The following is a 16,490-nucleotide window of genomic DNA, read 5'->3' as shown; positions in this document are numbered from 1 at the left end:
AATCAAAAGACAGATAATACTGAGTGTTGGTGAACATGTGGACAAATCAGAACCCTCATAAACTGCTAACAAACATGAAAAATGGTGCAGCTGCTTTGGAAAACAGTCTGGCAGCTGCTCAAGCAATTAAATGTAGAATTACCACATGATCCAGCAATTCCACTCCTCGGTATATATCAAAGAGAAATGAAAACATAGGTTCACACAAAAACTTAGACATGAATATTCATAGCAGCACTATTTGTAATAGCCAAAATGGTTAAAGCAATCCAGTCCATCAACTGATGAGCAGGTAAACAAAATGTGGTATATCCATAACAACAGAATATCATTCAGTCATAAAGAGGAATGAAGTACTGATACATACCACAACGTGAATAAACCTTGAAAACATTAAGCTAAGTGAAAGAAATCAGTCACAAAAGACCACATATTGTAAAATTTGATTTATATGAAGTATTCAGAAGAGGCAAATGGATAGAGACAGAAAGCAGTACCAAACTTTCAAAGTTTTGTTTCAAAGTACTAAATTTTCAAAGAACTAGTTTCAGTTTCTTAGGGCTAGAGGGCATGGGCAGATGGGAGGGGAACTGCTAAAGGATACATGGGGTTTTTTGAGGAGATGAAATGTTCTAAAATTGACTGTGGTCATGGTTACACATAACTGTGAATTTACTAAAATACATTGGATTGTATGCTTTAAATGGGTGAATTGCATGGGATATGAATTGTATCTCAATAAAGCCATTTAAAAATGTGGTATAAAACCTCAGGCAAATATTCATGAAATTTTCAAAGAACTAGTTTCAGCCTACAATCACAGCTGTTTTTCTGTCTCTTTTTAAACTGTTTACCCACATGAAAGGGCTTCATGGAATATTGCCAGATGGCACAATACTTTTCCCAGAAATTTCTGGGAATATATGAAATGATTAGACATATACACACTTAGCCCAGCTGGAATGAGATGTTCACTTGTCTTGCTACTGACTCTGCTATACTACTCAACTTTTCCTATCTCCTAGAGGTGAGAACATCTGGGAACTGGATTTAAAAACCAGTTCTCTAGGAAAAAATCATTAATATAAGAATATTTGAGGGGTGGGGAGAGACTGGTGTGACATGTTGGAGGACAGGCTAGAAGTAGACTTTACAGATTTTATTTTAACCCTTCACCAGATCAACTGCTTTCTGCATATGTCAACATGAAAAGTTTCATCAGCTGTACTTCTGTTCAAAGGCCAACAAATAGAATTGATTCAACACCATTTCTATCTCACTATATCTTATACTTGTCCTGGGTAAATGGTTATTTTTAACATTCTATTAGAGCTTGATTTTTCACTTAGACAAGGTGAAAGCATATTCTGTGGTTGTCTTTGTGACAACTTTCTGTTCTTTCTGTCTTCTAATAGGAACGCCCACCTAAGCCTGAAGTTCCCTGGCTGCTTACTGCCATGTGGTTCGCATGCTGTGACTTAGAAGAATTATTTCCAGTTTTTAAAGAACTTACACAATACATAGTGTTACATCCTATTTCCATACGCATAGGTAAGACGTCAAAAAGGCTCTGCTATATGGGGTTGTAAACAAGCTTGTGAATCCTAACTTTAAGGTCTCCTTTAACCTCTTCTGCAATATCAATATTTTTCACTAGGAAATGTCTTCATTATTAAGAAATTGTGAATTACGTGTTTTCCCAATTTCTTGAGTTGAATGCTTGGTCCATGAATTTTCAATATTTCATGTTTACTATTACATCCATTTAAAAAAGATGCATTTACCTCTGGGTATTGCTTTAGCTGCATCCCATACTTTTTTTTTAACTTTTTATTGATGGATAACATACATATGGAAAAGTACACAAATCAGAGTCAACAATTTGATTATCAAAAACCAACTGTACTTATGAGCCACCACCCAAGTCAAGAAATAGGCCAGTACCAGCATCACAGAATCCCCTTATACTCCTTCATAGGACCCTTTCCCTCTTCCCCAGAGGTTATGCCTGCTCTAATTATAACATTTTATGTTACTTTTTCCCCAAAAGTTTTACTCTGTAGCCCTTTTGATTCTAAAAGTATACTTTTAAATTCAAACGCATTTACGATTTGGGGGTACTATCATTTTATTGTTTATAATTTACTTACCTTGTAGAAATTATACTCATGGTTTGCATGAAATTGATTGTTTGTAATTTATTTATACTTCAGTTTATGTAAAATGTTCCATGTGTGTCTTTCCTTGGATGCAAAAGATATGTGATCTTTTGAACTAAAGATATGTAATCTTTAGTTCAAACCTATTAATTGTGGTGTTTATTTTACTGTCTTTTATACTAAATCTGTAAGATTCACCACTATGATTGACAATTTCTCTTTGTAATTCTGGAATTTCTCCCATTATATCTTGTGGAATTGATGCTGTTAATTATAAATGCATTTAGGATTATTATCTTTCTAGCAAATTATTCCTTTTTTATTAAATAATATTCCTCTTTACCCTGAATAGTGCTTTTTGCCTTAAATTATATTTTCTAAGATTAATATTGTTACAGCAGGATTATCTTCATTAGTATTCCCCCTTTATATATTTCTACACTCTTCCTTTTCAAGTCTTTTGTGTCATCGTCATGTTTTCAGTGTATCTTTAGTTGGATTTTGCTGTTTGGAGCAATGTGAGAGTCTCTCTTTTTAAACGGGCAAGTTTTAATCCAATTATTGTAAGGATGGTTATTGATCTATTTCAGTGGCTCTCAACTGTGGAAGATTTTGTTCCCCAGGGGACATTTAGCAACATCTGAAGACATTATTGGTTGCCATGACTGGGGTGGTGCTGCAGGTATCTAGTAGGTAGAAACCAGAGATGTGACTAAACATCCTACAATGCTCAGAACAACCCTCCACAACAAATGACCACTTGGCCCCAAATGGCAGTAGTGGCAGGGCTGAAAAATCCTGATCTATTTGGATTTACATCTATCATCTTATTTTGTAGGGATTTTTTCCATGGCAGGCTTTTTCTTTGCTTCATTTTTATTTCTTCTTTCTTGCCTTCAAGTGAATTGTCCACATTCTTTTTTTTATTTCCCCTGTACTGATTTGAAGTTCTGTGTTCTATTGCTTTTTTTTTTTTTTTTTTGCGGTACGCGGGCCTCTCACTGCCGCAGCCCCTCCCGCCGCAGAGCACAGGCCCCAGACGCGCAGGCCCAGCGGCCACGGTCCACGGGCCCAGCCGCTCCGTGGCACGCGGGACCCTCCTGGACTGGGGCACGAACCCCCGTCCCCTGCATCGGCAGGCGGACTCCCAACCACTGCGCCACCAGGGAAGCCCTATTGCTATTTTTAGTAATTATTCTTCTACTTCTCATATGAATGTTTATTTACCTGAATATACCTAGTAAGTGTGGTGGTTTAAAAGCTACATGAACCAGAATTTCTCGGATCCTAATATGTTCACTTGATTTCTAAATAAAGACTAGAAAAAATAAAATACTCTTCAATAAATAAATCAAATAAAAATTATGTTTCTATATTGTGGACCAATTAAACAAGGTAGGTAGAAGTAGAACACAAAAGAAAAATACTTATAGGAGAAGCCTAGTGATGGACAGTTAGGGACAGATCTGAAGCAAAAAGGGCTAGATGGATCCTCATAAACACAGAAGCAAAGAAAGTGGGAAGAGGTAGAGGCTGAAAGGTTAAGTAATTCTGGGAACAACTCGTCGTGTTTGGACAAAAGGCACCATGTTATTCCTGTCAACTGGGACTAAAATATTAGTAATTTAAAACAACCATCCTGCTTTCATTTGTTAAATTTCAAGGTTGATTCTGGAAATCCTGCAGAATGGTGAAGGTTTGTACATGTGATAGGATGGCTTGTGTTCTAAAACTGAGCTTTGGATCTTTGCAGGTTAAGTTTAATAATTAATTTCAATGCCACTCTTACCTTCAAAGGCTTCCTAATTGCCTTAATCTTGTGTCTTTGATGGTTTCTAAGTGCTTCATGTCCTATTAGTTGAGAGTTATAATTTTAAATTATCATGTCTTATTAGTCAAAGCCCTGGTGATTATACAGTAATGAGAACCTGAAGAGAAAAGAAGTCCTTTTGGCATAAGTGGTTCTACTTCCTGGTCCTCAGAATAATGCATCCACTTTCAACTAGAAAGCACTGTGGTATGCTGTGTCCTGTGGTCTCATACCATGTAACTGTGTATATTTCATATAGAAATTAGAAGTCTTGCAGAGGTACATACTCCATGGCTCCAGGGCCATGGTCTTAAGTGTCACTACATTTCAAACTGTCACCAGCTCTGTGGTTGCTATTGTTAGGCCCTCAGAGGAGAGTCCCAGTAGACCAGCTGGAGAAACTGGTTTCCTAGCCCACCACGGAAGCCAACTATTTTGCCTAATGTTCGACCGCAGCAGCCTGTTTCATCACTAGATGGTTGTGCTGGTTTGCTGAGGGGCTTACACTGTACTGTGCTCCCTGCACCTGCAGGAATTTCTTTTTTTTTTTCTCCCATTCAGTAGGTTGTCTTTCTTTTTTTTAAATCATTTCTTTATTTTTCCCATGTTCAGTATTAGTTATCTATTTTATACATATTAGTGTATATATGTCAATCCCAACCTGCCAATTCATCCCACCACCACCACTACCACCCCGCTTTCCCCGCTTGTTGTCCATACCTTTTTTCTCTACATCTGTGTCTCTTTCTGCCTTGAAAACTGGTTCATCTGTACCATTTTTCTAGATTCCACATATATGCATTAATATACGATATTTGTTTTTCTCTTTCTGACTTACTTCACTCTGTATGACAGTCTCTAGGTCCATCCACATCTCTACAAATGACCCAATTTCGTTCCTTTTTGTGGCTGAGTAATATTCCATTGTGTATATGTACCACATCTTGTTTATCCATTTGTCTGTCGATGGGCATTTAGCTTGCTTCCATGACCTGGCTATTGTAAATAGTGCTACAATGAACATTAGGGTGCATGTGTCTTTGGGAATTATGGTTTTCTCTGGGTATATGCATAGGGTGGGATTGCTGGGTCACATGGTAATTCTTAGATTTTTAAAGAACCTCCATACTGTTCTCCATAGTGGCTGTATCAATTTACATTCCCACCAGCGGTGCAAGAGGCTTTTCTCCACACCCTCTCCAGCATTTGTTATTTGTAGATTTTCTGATGATGGCCATTCTAACCAGTGTGATATGATACCTCATTGTAGTTTTAATTTGCATTTCTCTAATAATTAGTGATGTTGAGCAGCTTTTCATGTGCCTCTTGGCCATCTGTATGTCTTCTTCAGAAAGATATCTATTTAGGTCTTCTGCCCATTTTTTGATTGGGTTGTTTGTATTTTTAATATTGAGCTACATGAGCTGTTTATATATTTTGGAGATTAATCCTTTGTCTGTTGATTCCTTTGCAAATATTTTCTCCCATTCTGAAGGTTGTCTTTTCATTTTGTTCGTAGTTTCCTTTGCTTGGCAAAAGCTGTTAAGTTTCATTAGGTCCCATTTGTTTACTTTTGTTTTTATTTCCATTACTCTAGGAGGTGGATCAAAAAAGATCTTGCTGTGATTTGTGTCATAGAATGTTCTGCCTATGTTTTCCTCCAAGAGTTTTATAGTTTCTGGGCTTACATTTAGGTCTTTAATCCATTTTGAGTTTATTTTTGTGTATGGTGTTAGGGAGTATTCTAATTTCATTCTTTCACATGTAACTGTCCAGTTTTCCCAGCACCAGTTATTGAAGAGGCTGTCTTTTCTCCATTGTATATCCTTGCCTCCTTTGTCATAGATTAGTTGACAATAGGTGCGTGGGTTTATCTCTGAGCTTTCTATCCTGTTCCATTGATCTATATTTCTGTTTTTGTGCTAGTACCATATTGTGTTGATTACTGTAGCTTTGTAGTATAGTCTGAAGTCAGGGAGTCTGATTCCTCCAGCTCCGTTTTTTTCCCTCAAGATGGCTTTGGCTATTCAGGGTCTTTTGTGTCTCCATACAAATTTTAAGATTTTTTGTTCTAGTTCTGTAAAAAATGCCATTGGTAATTTGATACGGATTGCATTGAATCTGTATATTGCTTTGGGTAATATAGCCATTTTCACAATATTGATTCTTCCAATCCAAGAACATGGTATATCTATCCGTTTGTGTCATCTCTGATTTCCTTCATCAGTGTCTTATTGTTTTCTGAGTGCAGATATTTTACCTCCTTAGGTAGGTTTATCCCTAGGTATTTTATTCTTTTTCTTGCAATGGTGAATGGGATTGTTTGCTTAATTTCTCTTTCTGATCTTTCATTGTTAGCGTATAGCAATGCAAGAGATTTCTGTGCATTAATTTTGTATCCTGCAACTCTACCAAATTCATTGATTAGCTCTAGTAGTTTTCTGGTGACATCTTCAGGATTCTCTCTGTATAGTATCGTGTCATCTTCAAACAGTGACAGTTTTACTTCTTCTTCTCCAATTTGTATTCCTTTTATTTCTTTTTCTTCTCTGATTGCCGTGGCTAAAACTTCCAAAACTATGTTGAATAATAGTGGTGAGAGTGGACATCCTTCTCTTGTTTGTGATCTTAGTTGAAATGCTTTCAGTTTTTCACCATTGAGAATGATGTTTGCTGTGGGTTTGTCATATATGGCCTTTATTATGTTGAGGTATGTTCCCTTTATGCCTACTTTATTAGAGTTTTTATCATAAATTGGTGTTGAATTTTGTCAAAAGCTTTTTCTGCATCTATTGAGATGTGGTTTTTATTCCTTAATTTGTTAATGTGGTGTATCACACTGATTGATTTGCATACATTGAAGAATCCTTGCATCCCTGTGATAAATCCCACTTGAACATGGTGTATGATCCTTTTAATGTGTTGTTGGATTCTGTTTGCTAGTATTTTGTTGAGGATTTTTGCATCTATATTCATCAGTGATATTGGTCTGTAGTTTTCTTCTTTTGTGGTATATCTGTCTGGTTTTGTTATCAGGGTGATGGTGGCCTCATAGAATGAGTTTGGGAGTGTTCCTTCCTCTGAAAGTTTTTGGAAGAGTTTGAGAAGGACGGGTGTTAGCTCTTCTCTAAATGTTTGATAGAATTCACCTGTGAAGCCATCTGGTCCAGAACTTTTGTTTGCTGGAAGATTTTTAATCACAGTTTCAATTTCATTACTTGTGATTGGTCTGTTCATATTTTCTATTTCTACCTGCTTCAGTCTTAGAAGCTTATACCTTTCTAAGAATTTGTCCATTTCTTCCAGGTTGTCCATTTTATTGGCATAGAGTTGCTTGTAGCGGTCTCTTATGATGCTTCATATTTCTGAAGTTTCCATTGTAATTTCTCCTTTTCATTTCTAATTGTATTGATTTGAGCCCTCTCCCTTTTTTTCTTCATGAGTCTGGCTAAAGGTTTATCAATTTTGTTTATCTTCTCAAGAAGTAGCTTTTAGTTTTATTGATCTTTGCTACTGTTTTCTTCATTTCTATTTCATTTATTTCTGCTCTGATCTTTATGATTTCTTTCCACCTACTAACTTTGGGTGTTATTAATTCATCTTTCTCTAGTTCCTTTAGGTGTAAGGTTAGATTGTTTATTTGAGATTTTTCTTGTTTTTTGAGGTAGGATTGTATTGCTATAAACTTCCCTCTTAGAGCTGCTTTTGCTGCATCCTATAGGTTTTTGATTGTTGTGTTTTCTTTGTCATTTGTCTCTAGGTTGTTTTTTATTTCTTCTTTGATTTCTTCAGTTATCTCTTGGTTTTTAGTAACATATTGTCTAACCTCCATGTGTTTGTGTTTTTAATGTTTTTTCCCTGTAATTGATTTCTAATCTCATAGTGTTGTGATTGGAAAAGTTGCTTGGTATGATTTCAATTTTCTTAAATTTACCAAGGCTTGATTTGTGACCCAAGATGTGATCTATCCTGGAAAATGTTCCGTGTGCATTTGAGAAGAAAGTGTAATCTGCTGTTTTTGGATGGAATGTCCTAGAAATATCAATTAAATCTGTCTGGTCTAACGTGTCACTTAAGGCTTGTGTTTCCTTATTAATTTTCTGTCTGGATGATCTGTCCATTGGTGTAAATGAGGTGTTAAAGTCCTCCACTATTATTGTGTTACTGTTGATTTCCTCTTTTATAGCTGTTAGCATTTGCCTTCTGTATTGAGGTGCTCCTATGTTGGGTGCATATATATTTATAATTGTTATATCTTCTTCTTGGATTGATCCCTTGATCATTATGTAGTGTCCTTCCTTGTCTCTTGTAACATTCTTTACTTTAAAGTCTATTTTGCCTGATATGAGAATTGCTACTCCAGCTTTCTTTTGATTTCCATTTGTATGGGATATCTTTTTCCACTCCCTTGCTTTCAGTCTGTATGTGTCCCTAGGTCTGAAGTGGGTCTCTTGTAGGCAGCATATATATGGGCCTCGTTGTTGTATCCATTCAGTGAGCCTGTAACTTCTGGTTAGAGCATTTAATCCATTCACATTTAAGGTAAGTATCGATATGTATGTTCCTATTACCATTTTCTTAATTGTTTTGGGTTTGTTTTTGTAGGTCCTTTTCTTCTCTTGTGTTTCCCACTTAAAGAAGTTCCTTTGGCATTTGTTGTAGAGCTGGTTTGTGGTGCTGAATTCTCTTAACTCCTGCTTGTCTGTAAAGCTTTTGATTTCTCTGGTGAATGTGAATGAGATCCTTACTGGGTAGAGTAATCTTGGTTGTAGATTCTTCCCTTTCATCACTTTAAATATATCATGCCACTCCCTTCTGGCTTGTAGAGTTTCTGCTGAGAAATCAGCTATTAACCTTGTAGGAGTTCCCTTGTATGTTATTTGTCATTTTTTCCTTGTGGCTTTCAATAATTTTTCTTTGTCTTTAATTTTTATCAGTTTGATTACTATGTGTCTCGGCATGTTTCTCCTTGGGTTTATCCTGCCTGAGACTCTCTGCACTTCCTGGACCTTGGTGGCTATTTCCTTTCCCATGTTAGGAACGTTTTTGACTGTAATCTCTTCAAATATTTTCTTGGGTCCTTTTTCTCTCTCTTCTCCTTCTGGGATCCCTATAATGCGAATGTTCGTGTGTTTAATGTTATCCCAGTGGTCTCTTAGGCTGTCTTCATTTCTTTTCATTCTTTCTTCTTTATTCGGTTCCACAGCAGTCAATTGCACCTTTCTGTCTTCCAGGTCACTTATCCGTTCTTCTGCCTCAGTTATTCTGCTATTTATTCCTTCTAGTGTATTTTTCATTTCAGTTATTGTATTGTTCATCTCTGTTTGTTTGTTCTTTAATTCTTCAAGGTCTTTGTTAAACATTTCTTGCATCTTCTCGATCTTTGCCTCCATTCTTTTTCCAAGGTCCTGCATCATCTTCACTATCATTATTCTGAATTCTTTTTCTGGAAGTTTGCCTATCTCCACTTCATTTAGTTGTTTTTCTGGGGTTTTATCTTGTTCCTTCATCTGGTACACAGTCCTCTGCCTTTTCATTCTGTCTTTCTGTGAATGTGGATTTTGTTCCACATGCTGCAGAACTGTAGTTCTTGCTTCTGCTGTCTGCCCTCTCACTCTGCAGGAATTTCAATGCTAATTCTTACTACATGTTATAACCAGAGTAAGTGCTAACTAGAATCCTAAGCCTCATGTGAGATGCAAGCCCATTTCTTATAAATATTCCAGAGGGGTTGAGGGCAATGTGTTCTGTTTATTAGGGCATAAAGTTGTAGTGATGTCAATTTATTCATATATTATTTATATGGTAAAAATTATTTATACCAGAATTTTTAATTTCCTTTACCTGTCACAGACTGACAGTTGTGTTATTTCCTATCATTAATATGTTTTTCTGCTTTTTCTTCTGCCTTCAGCAGTGATGGTTTGATGTATTTTTGTGCTATTGTCTGACACATATAGGTTTATTTTATTGTGTTTTTATTATTGGGTTTGTATTTTAATTAATATAACTTGAACAATTTCATCCCATTTAATTATATTTGCCTTGAATTTTAATATATCCAGTGTTACTCTTATCATGTCAGGTGTTTGTTTTTGCTCACATTTGATTGATATATCTCTATGCATCCTTTTATTTTTAACTTCTCTGTCATTTGTTTTAGCTTTGCCTTTTGTTAAGTGGTTTGAATTCGTTTTCTGATCCAATTTTAAATTCACTATTTTTTAATTAGGTTGGGTAGGGGGAGATTAAATATATTTACATTTGTGGTAATGTAAAAAGCTAATGGTAAATGTAGAGATTTTTTAATTACCAAATATATTTATTTAATATCAAAGTCAAAGCAACTTTAATTAAAGCATATTTTTAAATTGTGCTTCCAGGATCTTTTGAGACTTACCTTAACCCACCTGAACAGGAAGCCTATTCTAAAATAAAGGAGGATGATCAACTCATGACAACAGAAAGGGTGCCCACAAGCCATAATTTTTGGTGTCCAGAATTAAGTTCTTTCCATAAGCTAATTCTTATTAAATGCTGTAAAGAAGAAAAGGTAGGAGATTTTTTCATTAAAGAACTGTGTTATAATTACTTCTACTAAAGCTCACCAGCCAGTTATGATTCATGGACTGAAGTAGATTTGTTTAGAGAGTAGCAATGGCCAAGTTTGGGAGGTGGTTTGTGACTCTGTGTTATTAATAAGAAATAGAGACTTTGTTATTAACAGAACATAATGTTTTATACAGAAAATGATGAAAGAAAAGGTTGGAGAGCCAGCCAGGAACCTGGTGGTCCTTCCCTGGTGTGTACCATGGGAAACTTGTGCTCTCTGCTAGGGAGGGCAGGGATCTGCTGGACAGCATTAGCAGGGGATTGATGGGCCTTTCAGATCTTGGCATCAATGGGAAGAAGGCATTTGAAGAGAAAAACACCATAGTTACCAAGACCAGTTTGAAGATGGTTGATGTAGTTTATATAAGAAATTACAGCAGTCTGCATAAAAAAAGAACAAAATAATGCCACTTGCAGCAAGATGGATAGACCTAGAGATTATCATACTAAGTGAGATCAGACAAAGGCAAATATCATATGATATTGCTTATATGTGGAATCTAATTTTAAAAATGATACAAATGAACTTATTTACAAAAGAGAAAAACTCACGTATCTTGAAATCAAACTTATGGTTACCAAAGAGGACCTGCTGTATAGCACAGGGAACTCTACTCAATATTCTGTAATAACCTATATGAGAAAATAATCCAAAAAAGAATGGATATATATAGAGAGAGATAGGTATATATATATATATATATATATATATATATCACTTTGCTGTACACCTGAAACTAACACAACATTGTAAATCAACTATGCTCCAATAAAAATTTTTTTTAAAGTTATGGCAAACTGAATTAGGATAGAGGTAGTAGATTAAAGAGATGGAGAGGGATGTGGAGATGGGGCAACTGTGTTGCTCCTAGTTTCTGCGTGGGTGCCAAAGGGGATGGTTGTATCAACAACTAAGCAAATGTGAAAGGAAAAACATGTCAGAGAAAGATGTCACTGAGTCTGCAGTGTCCACCAGTATCAGAGTGTATAGCAGTATGGAGACCAATTAATATCTGGTTATAAAACTCTAGAGAGAGGGCTTCCCTGGTGGCACAGTGGTTGAGAGTCCACCTGCTGATGCAGGGGATGTGGGTTCGTGCCCCGGTCTGGGAAGATCCCACATGCCGTGGAGCGGCTGGGCCCGTGAGCCATGGCCACTGAGCCTGTGCGTCTGGACCCTGTGCTCTGCAATGGGAGAGGCCACAACAGTGAGAGGCCCGCGTACCACGAAAAAAAAAAAAAAAAAACTCTAGAGAGAAATATGGCTTAGAAATAGAGATTGGGGAATCATAAGCATTGAGTTGCAAAGTAAAACTACAGGAGTTGTTAAAATGGTAGAGGAATAATAGAATAAGAGGACAAGTGGGCAAAGGATGAAACCCTGAGAAGCACCAACTTTGAAAGGGCAGAGAGAAAGGATGAAGAACCCATGAGAAGGAAGAGGCAGAGGGGCAAGAAGAACACCAGGAGAAAGAAGTGACGTGGAAACCAAAGAAGTATAGAGTTTCAATACAGAAAGTTATCAACAGAATGAATGAATGGAGGATGTTCCTATGAGAAATGAGAGAAAGAAAACTCGCTGGAGAAAGCCAAAGCATAGCTGGGAAATATTGAGGCTATACTGTAGGACTTTCTGCCATCTCTGTAGGAACACTGAAAGGCACTGGGCTACCAATAATTACAATAGATGAATAGAGGATAAAAATCCATTGAGACTGTTGGTAAAAGTAGTTCTATAAACGAGGAGAGATCTAAGAAAGAGCTTATAGACTGGGAGAAGAGGAAAAACCTTGAAAGTTTCTTTGGAAGCAAATGTAGTTGGACTAGAGGAGTAGCACAGCTAGAAGGACGGGAGAGATTGTGATCAAAGTTGAACTTAAAATTTCTGATGAGCAGTTCTAAGTGATGACAATGTCCTGAGGGTGGCCATGGGTGTGGGTGACTGAGGAAGTGATGAGATGATATGCATTAGAGTTAGAGGTCAAGGAACTGTGGTGCTAGGATGTGGGATGGTCTTATGGACCCTGAACCTGGGTTGTGTCACCCCAGATGGTGAGACACAGTTGATAAATCATTGGAACAGACATGAATGGAGAGGAAAGCTATGAGTGGATGGAAAGTCTTCAGTGAATATGGGACAGTGGCTACCAGGTTGGATGCTGACAAGAATGAAGGATGACTAAGTGGCAGATGCCCCAAAGAAGAAGGAGTTTTAAAGATTAAGACATGTGCTAGAAAATTCTGGACTATAGGAAATTGTTGTTGTTTCAGGTTCTGTGTCTCTGTGTATGAGCTTAGGTTCTTTAGGTTACAACCATAGAGAGTAAACTTAATAAGTTTAAGAAAAAAATGATTTATTAAAATTAAAAGATACTGGGGGGGTAGCTCATTAAATTCAAGGAAAAGCCAATTAATCACGCTTCAGGAAGAGTAATAACCTGGGCAGTTCAATGAACATAGCTCTGTAGTATTGCAATTATCAGCACTCAGCTCTCAACTATAAACTGTTCCTCTAGTTTCAAATTCTTAAGAGAGAGATTCTGATTGGTCCAGCTTGACTTAAGTTTTACCGCTGGTCCAGTCAGCTATGGATAGGGAAATTGCATCATACAGTAAAAATATGACTACTGGAAGATTTCCTAGAGAAGAGATGCTGGTCGGCTATGTCCATGCAAGATCCCACCTGCTGTGAGGCCTTGTCTCCCAGCCAGCATTCCCATTTCTCTGATCCAGAGAAGACCAGACTCAGGAAAGACCTGAGAGTCACCTTCCAATATTTGAAGACTGGTAACTTTCTCTCAGCTTCTGTTCATAGAACATTTAACAAATACCTTGGTAAGTAATTATTGCATTCTAGGCACTGAGGCTACAATTGTGAAAAAGAAAAAATTCAAAGTCCATACTCCCATGGGCTCACATTCTAGTGGGAGAGAGGGGAAAAAAAAGAATAAAATATTTTCCATTTGCAAAAAGTTCTTGGAAGGACATGAATGGGAAGTTTCAGTAAAAGTAATAGAGTGAAAGCTAGTTTAGGGTGGGAACCAAGGAGGACCTCTTTGAAGGGGTGATATTCTCAACTTCTCATATAAATCATTTCCTGAGTCAAACCAAGATCCAATTTGGTGGGGAGGTAAGGGGTGAGCAGCAGCTAGACGTGGAGTAGTACCCTGGCTGGGGAAGCCTAGCAGGGACTGGAGGGAGGGCCTACTGGGAGAAGAGGGTCCCAGAGGAGAAGGGCCCAGAAGAGCTCAGAGACAGGCCTTCAGGCTGTGGTCAGAGCTGCTGCTCATGGGAGCAAATATGAAATAAATAGAATGGGAAATGGAATCAAGCCCTGAACCGGAAGTGGGTGGAGTCACTCCCCTTGGGCACCACCTAGGCTTTGATGGAAGTAAAGGGGCTTCACAAGGGATACTTGCCCACCCTTCCCAGTCACAGGCTGCAGGTCAGCCTGAGGGCAGGATTCTTTTTTTCACTTGGACCCTTTGAAGAATATAATGATAGTTGCAGGCCTTCTTAGAAAATGCATGAATGCTCTCCCACATATGATTTTATAATTCTAGGTTAAGAATTCTGATCTTAGGAAATGAAGTTCGTTCTCTTTCTCTCTCTCTCTCTCACACACACACACACACACTTTTTTTTTTTTTTTTAACGTTTTCATCCTCTGCACCCATTTTCCCCTCTCTGGCAACCACCAATCTGTTCTCTATATCTAGGAGTTTGTTGTTGTTGTTGCTGTTCTTAAGACTACACATATAAGAAGGTAATATATTTATTTTTCTCTTTCTGACTTATTTCACTTAGTATAATGCCCTCAAGGCCCATTCATGTTGTTGCAAATGGCAAGATTTCATTATTTTTCATGCCTGAATAATATTCTATTGTGTGTGTACATATATATACCACATTTTCTTTATTCATTTATCCATTGATGGACACAGGTTGTTTCCATGACCTAGCTATTGTAAATAGTGCTGTAGTTAACATGGGGTGCGTACATCTTTTCAAGTTAGTGTTTACATTTTCTTAGCATAAAGACCCAGAATTGTGAGTGCTGGATCATACAGTAGTGCTATTTTTAATTTTTTGCAGACATAGACACTGTTTTCCATAGTGGCTGCACCAATTTACATTCCCACCAACAGTGCCCAAGGGTTCCCTTTTCTCAACATCCTCACCAACACTTATTTCTTGTCTTTTTGATAATAGTCATTTTAGCAGGTATGAAATGATATCTCATTGTGGTTTTGATTTGCACTTCCCTGATGATTAATGATGCTGAGCACCTTTTTCATGTACCTGTTGGCCATCTGTATGTCTTTTTTGGAAAAATGCCTATTCAAATCTTCTGCCTATTTTTTAATTGGATTGTTTGGGGGCTTTTTGCTATTGAGGTACATGAGTTATTTGTATATTTTGTATATTAGCCCCTTATCTAAGATTTGCAAATATTTTCTACTATTCAATATGTTGCCTTTTCATTTTGTTGATAGTTTCTTTTGCAGTACATAAGCTTTTTAGTATGATGTAGCCCCACTTATTTATTTTGACTTTTGTTGTTTTTGCTTTTGGTGTCAGATTCAAAAAATCATTACCAAGACCTGTGTCAAGGAGCTTACTGCCTATGTTTTCTTCTAGGACTTTTATGGCTTCAAGTCTTATGTTTGAGTCTTTAATCCATTTTGAGTAAATATTTGTGTATAGTGTAACATAGTGGCTGAGTTTCATTCTTTTACATGTGACTGTCTAGTTTTCCCGACACCATTAATTAAAGAAACCGTCCTTTCCCCATTTTATATTCTTGACCCGTTTGATGTAATTTAACTGACCATATATGCCTGGGTTTTTTTCTGGGCTCTTTGTTCTGTTCCATTGATCTGTGTGTCTGTTGTTATGCCAATATCATACTGCTTTAATTACTTGAGCTTTGTAACATAGTTTGAAATCAGGGAGTGTGATGCCTCCAGCTCTGTTCTTCTTTCTCAAGATTGCTTTGGCTATTAGAGTTTTTTTTGCAGTTCTGTACAAACTTTAGGATTATTTATTCTAGTTCTGTGAAAAATGCCATTGGAATTTTGATAGAGATTGCACTGAATCTGCAAATTGCCTTGGGTATTGTGGACATTTTAACAATATTGATTCTCCCAACCATGAACACAGAATATCTTTCCACTTATTTGTGTCTTCTTCAATGTTTTGTCATTAATGTCTTGTAGTTTTCAATATACAGGTATTTCATCTCTTGGTTAAATGTATTCCTAGGTATTTTATTCTTTTTGATGTAATTGTAAATGGGATTGCTTTCTTCTTTTCTCTTTCATATAGTTTGTTATTAGTATGTAAAAACACAACAGATTTTTGTGTCTTGATTTTGTATCCTGCAATATTACTGAGTTCATTTGTTAGTTGTAACAGTTTCTTGATAGAGTCTTTAGTGTTTTCCATATACGACAGTATGTCATCTGTAGGCAGTGACAGTTTTATTTCTTCCTTTCCAATTTGAATGTCTTTCTTTTTTTCTTACTTAATTGCTCTGGCCAGGACTTCCAATACTATGTTGAATAAAAATAGTAAGAGTGGGCATCATTGCCTTGTTCCTGTTCTTAAAGGAAAGGCTTTTACCTTTTCACTACTGAGTATGATGTTAGCTGTGGGCTTGTCATATATGGCCTTTATTATGTTGAGGTATGTTCCCACTTTGTTGGAAGTTTTATCATAAATGTGTATTGAATTTTGTCAAATGCTTTTTCTGCATCTATTTTTTAATATTTATTATTTATTTATTTATGGCTGCTTCAGGTCTTAGTTGCAGCACACAGGATTTTTTGTCACAGTGCAAGGGCTCTTCATTGTGGCACACGGGCTTCTCTCTAGTTGTGGTTCATGGGCTCCAGAGCACGTGGGCT

General features: G+C 36.9%; 1 protein-coding gene across 1 annotated transcript in view; it reads left to right on the top strand.

Annotated features, from left to right (window-relative positions):
* Positions 1–16,490, top strand: part of DNAH6 (dynein axonemal heavy chain 6) — a 291,735-nt gene that overhangs the window by 225,332 nt on the left and 49,913 nt on the right. The window contains exons 62-63 of the mRNA XM_029232839.1: positions 1,416–1,551; positions 10,353–10,522. Coding sequence (XP_029088672.1) covers positions 1,416–1,551; positions 10,353–10,522 — 306 coding nt within the window. The remainder of the gene's footprint in view (positions 1–1,415; positions 1,552–10,352; positions 10,523–16,490) is intronic.

The sequence above is a fragment of the Monodon monoceros genome, unplaced genomic scaffold (assembly GCF_005190385.1).
Source record: "Monodon monoceros isolate NGI ecotype Baffin Bay Population unplaced genomic scaffold, NGI_Narwhal_1 Super_Scaffold_19, whole genome shotgun sequence".
Classification (NCBI taxonomy): Eukaryota; Metazoa; Chordata; class Mammalia; order Artiodactyla; family Monodontidae; genus Monodon; species Monodon monoceros.
Note: the sequence above shows the minus strand (reverse complement) of the source record. Positions and strands in the feature narration are given on the sequence as shown.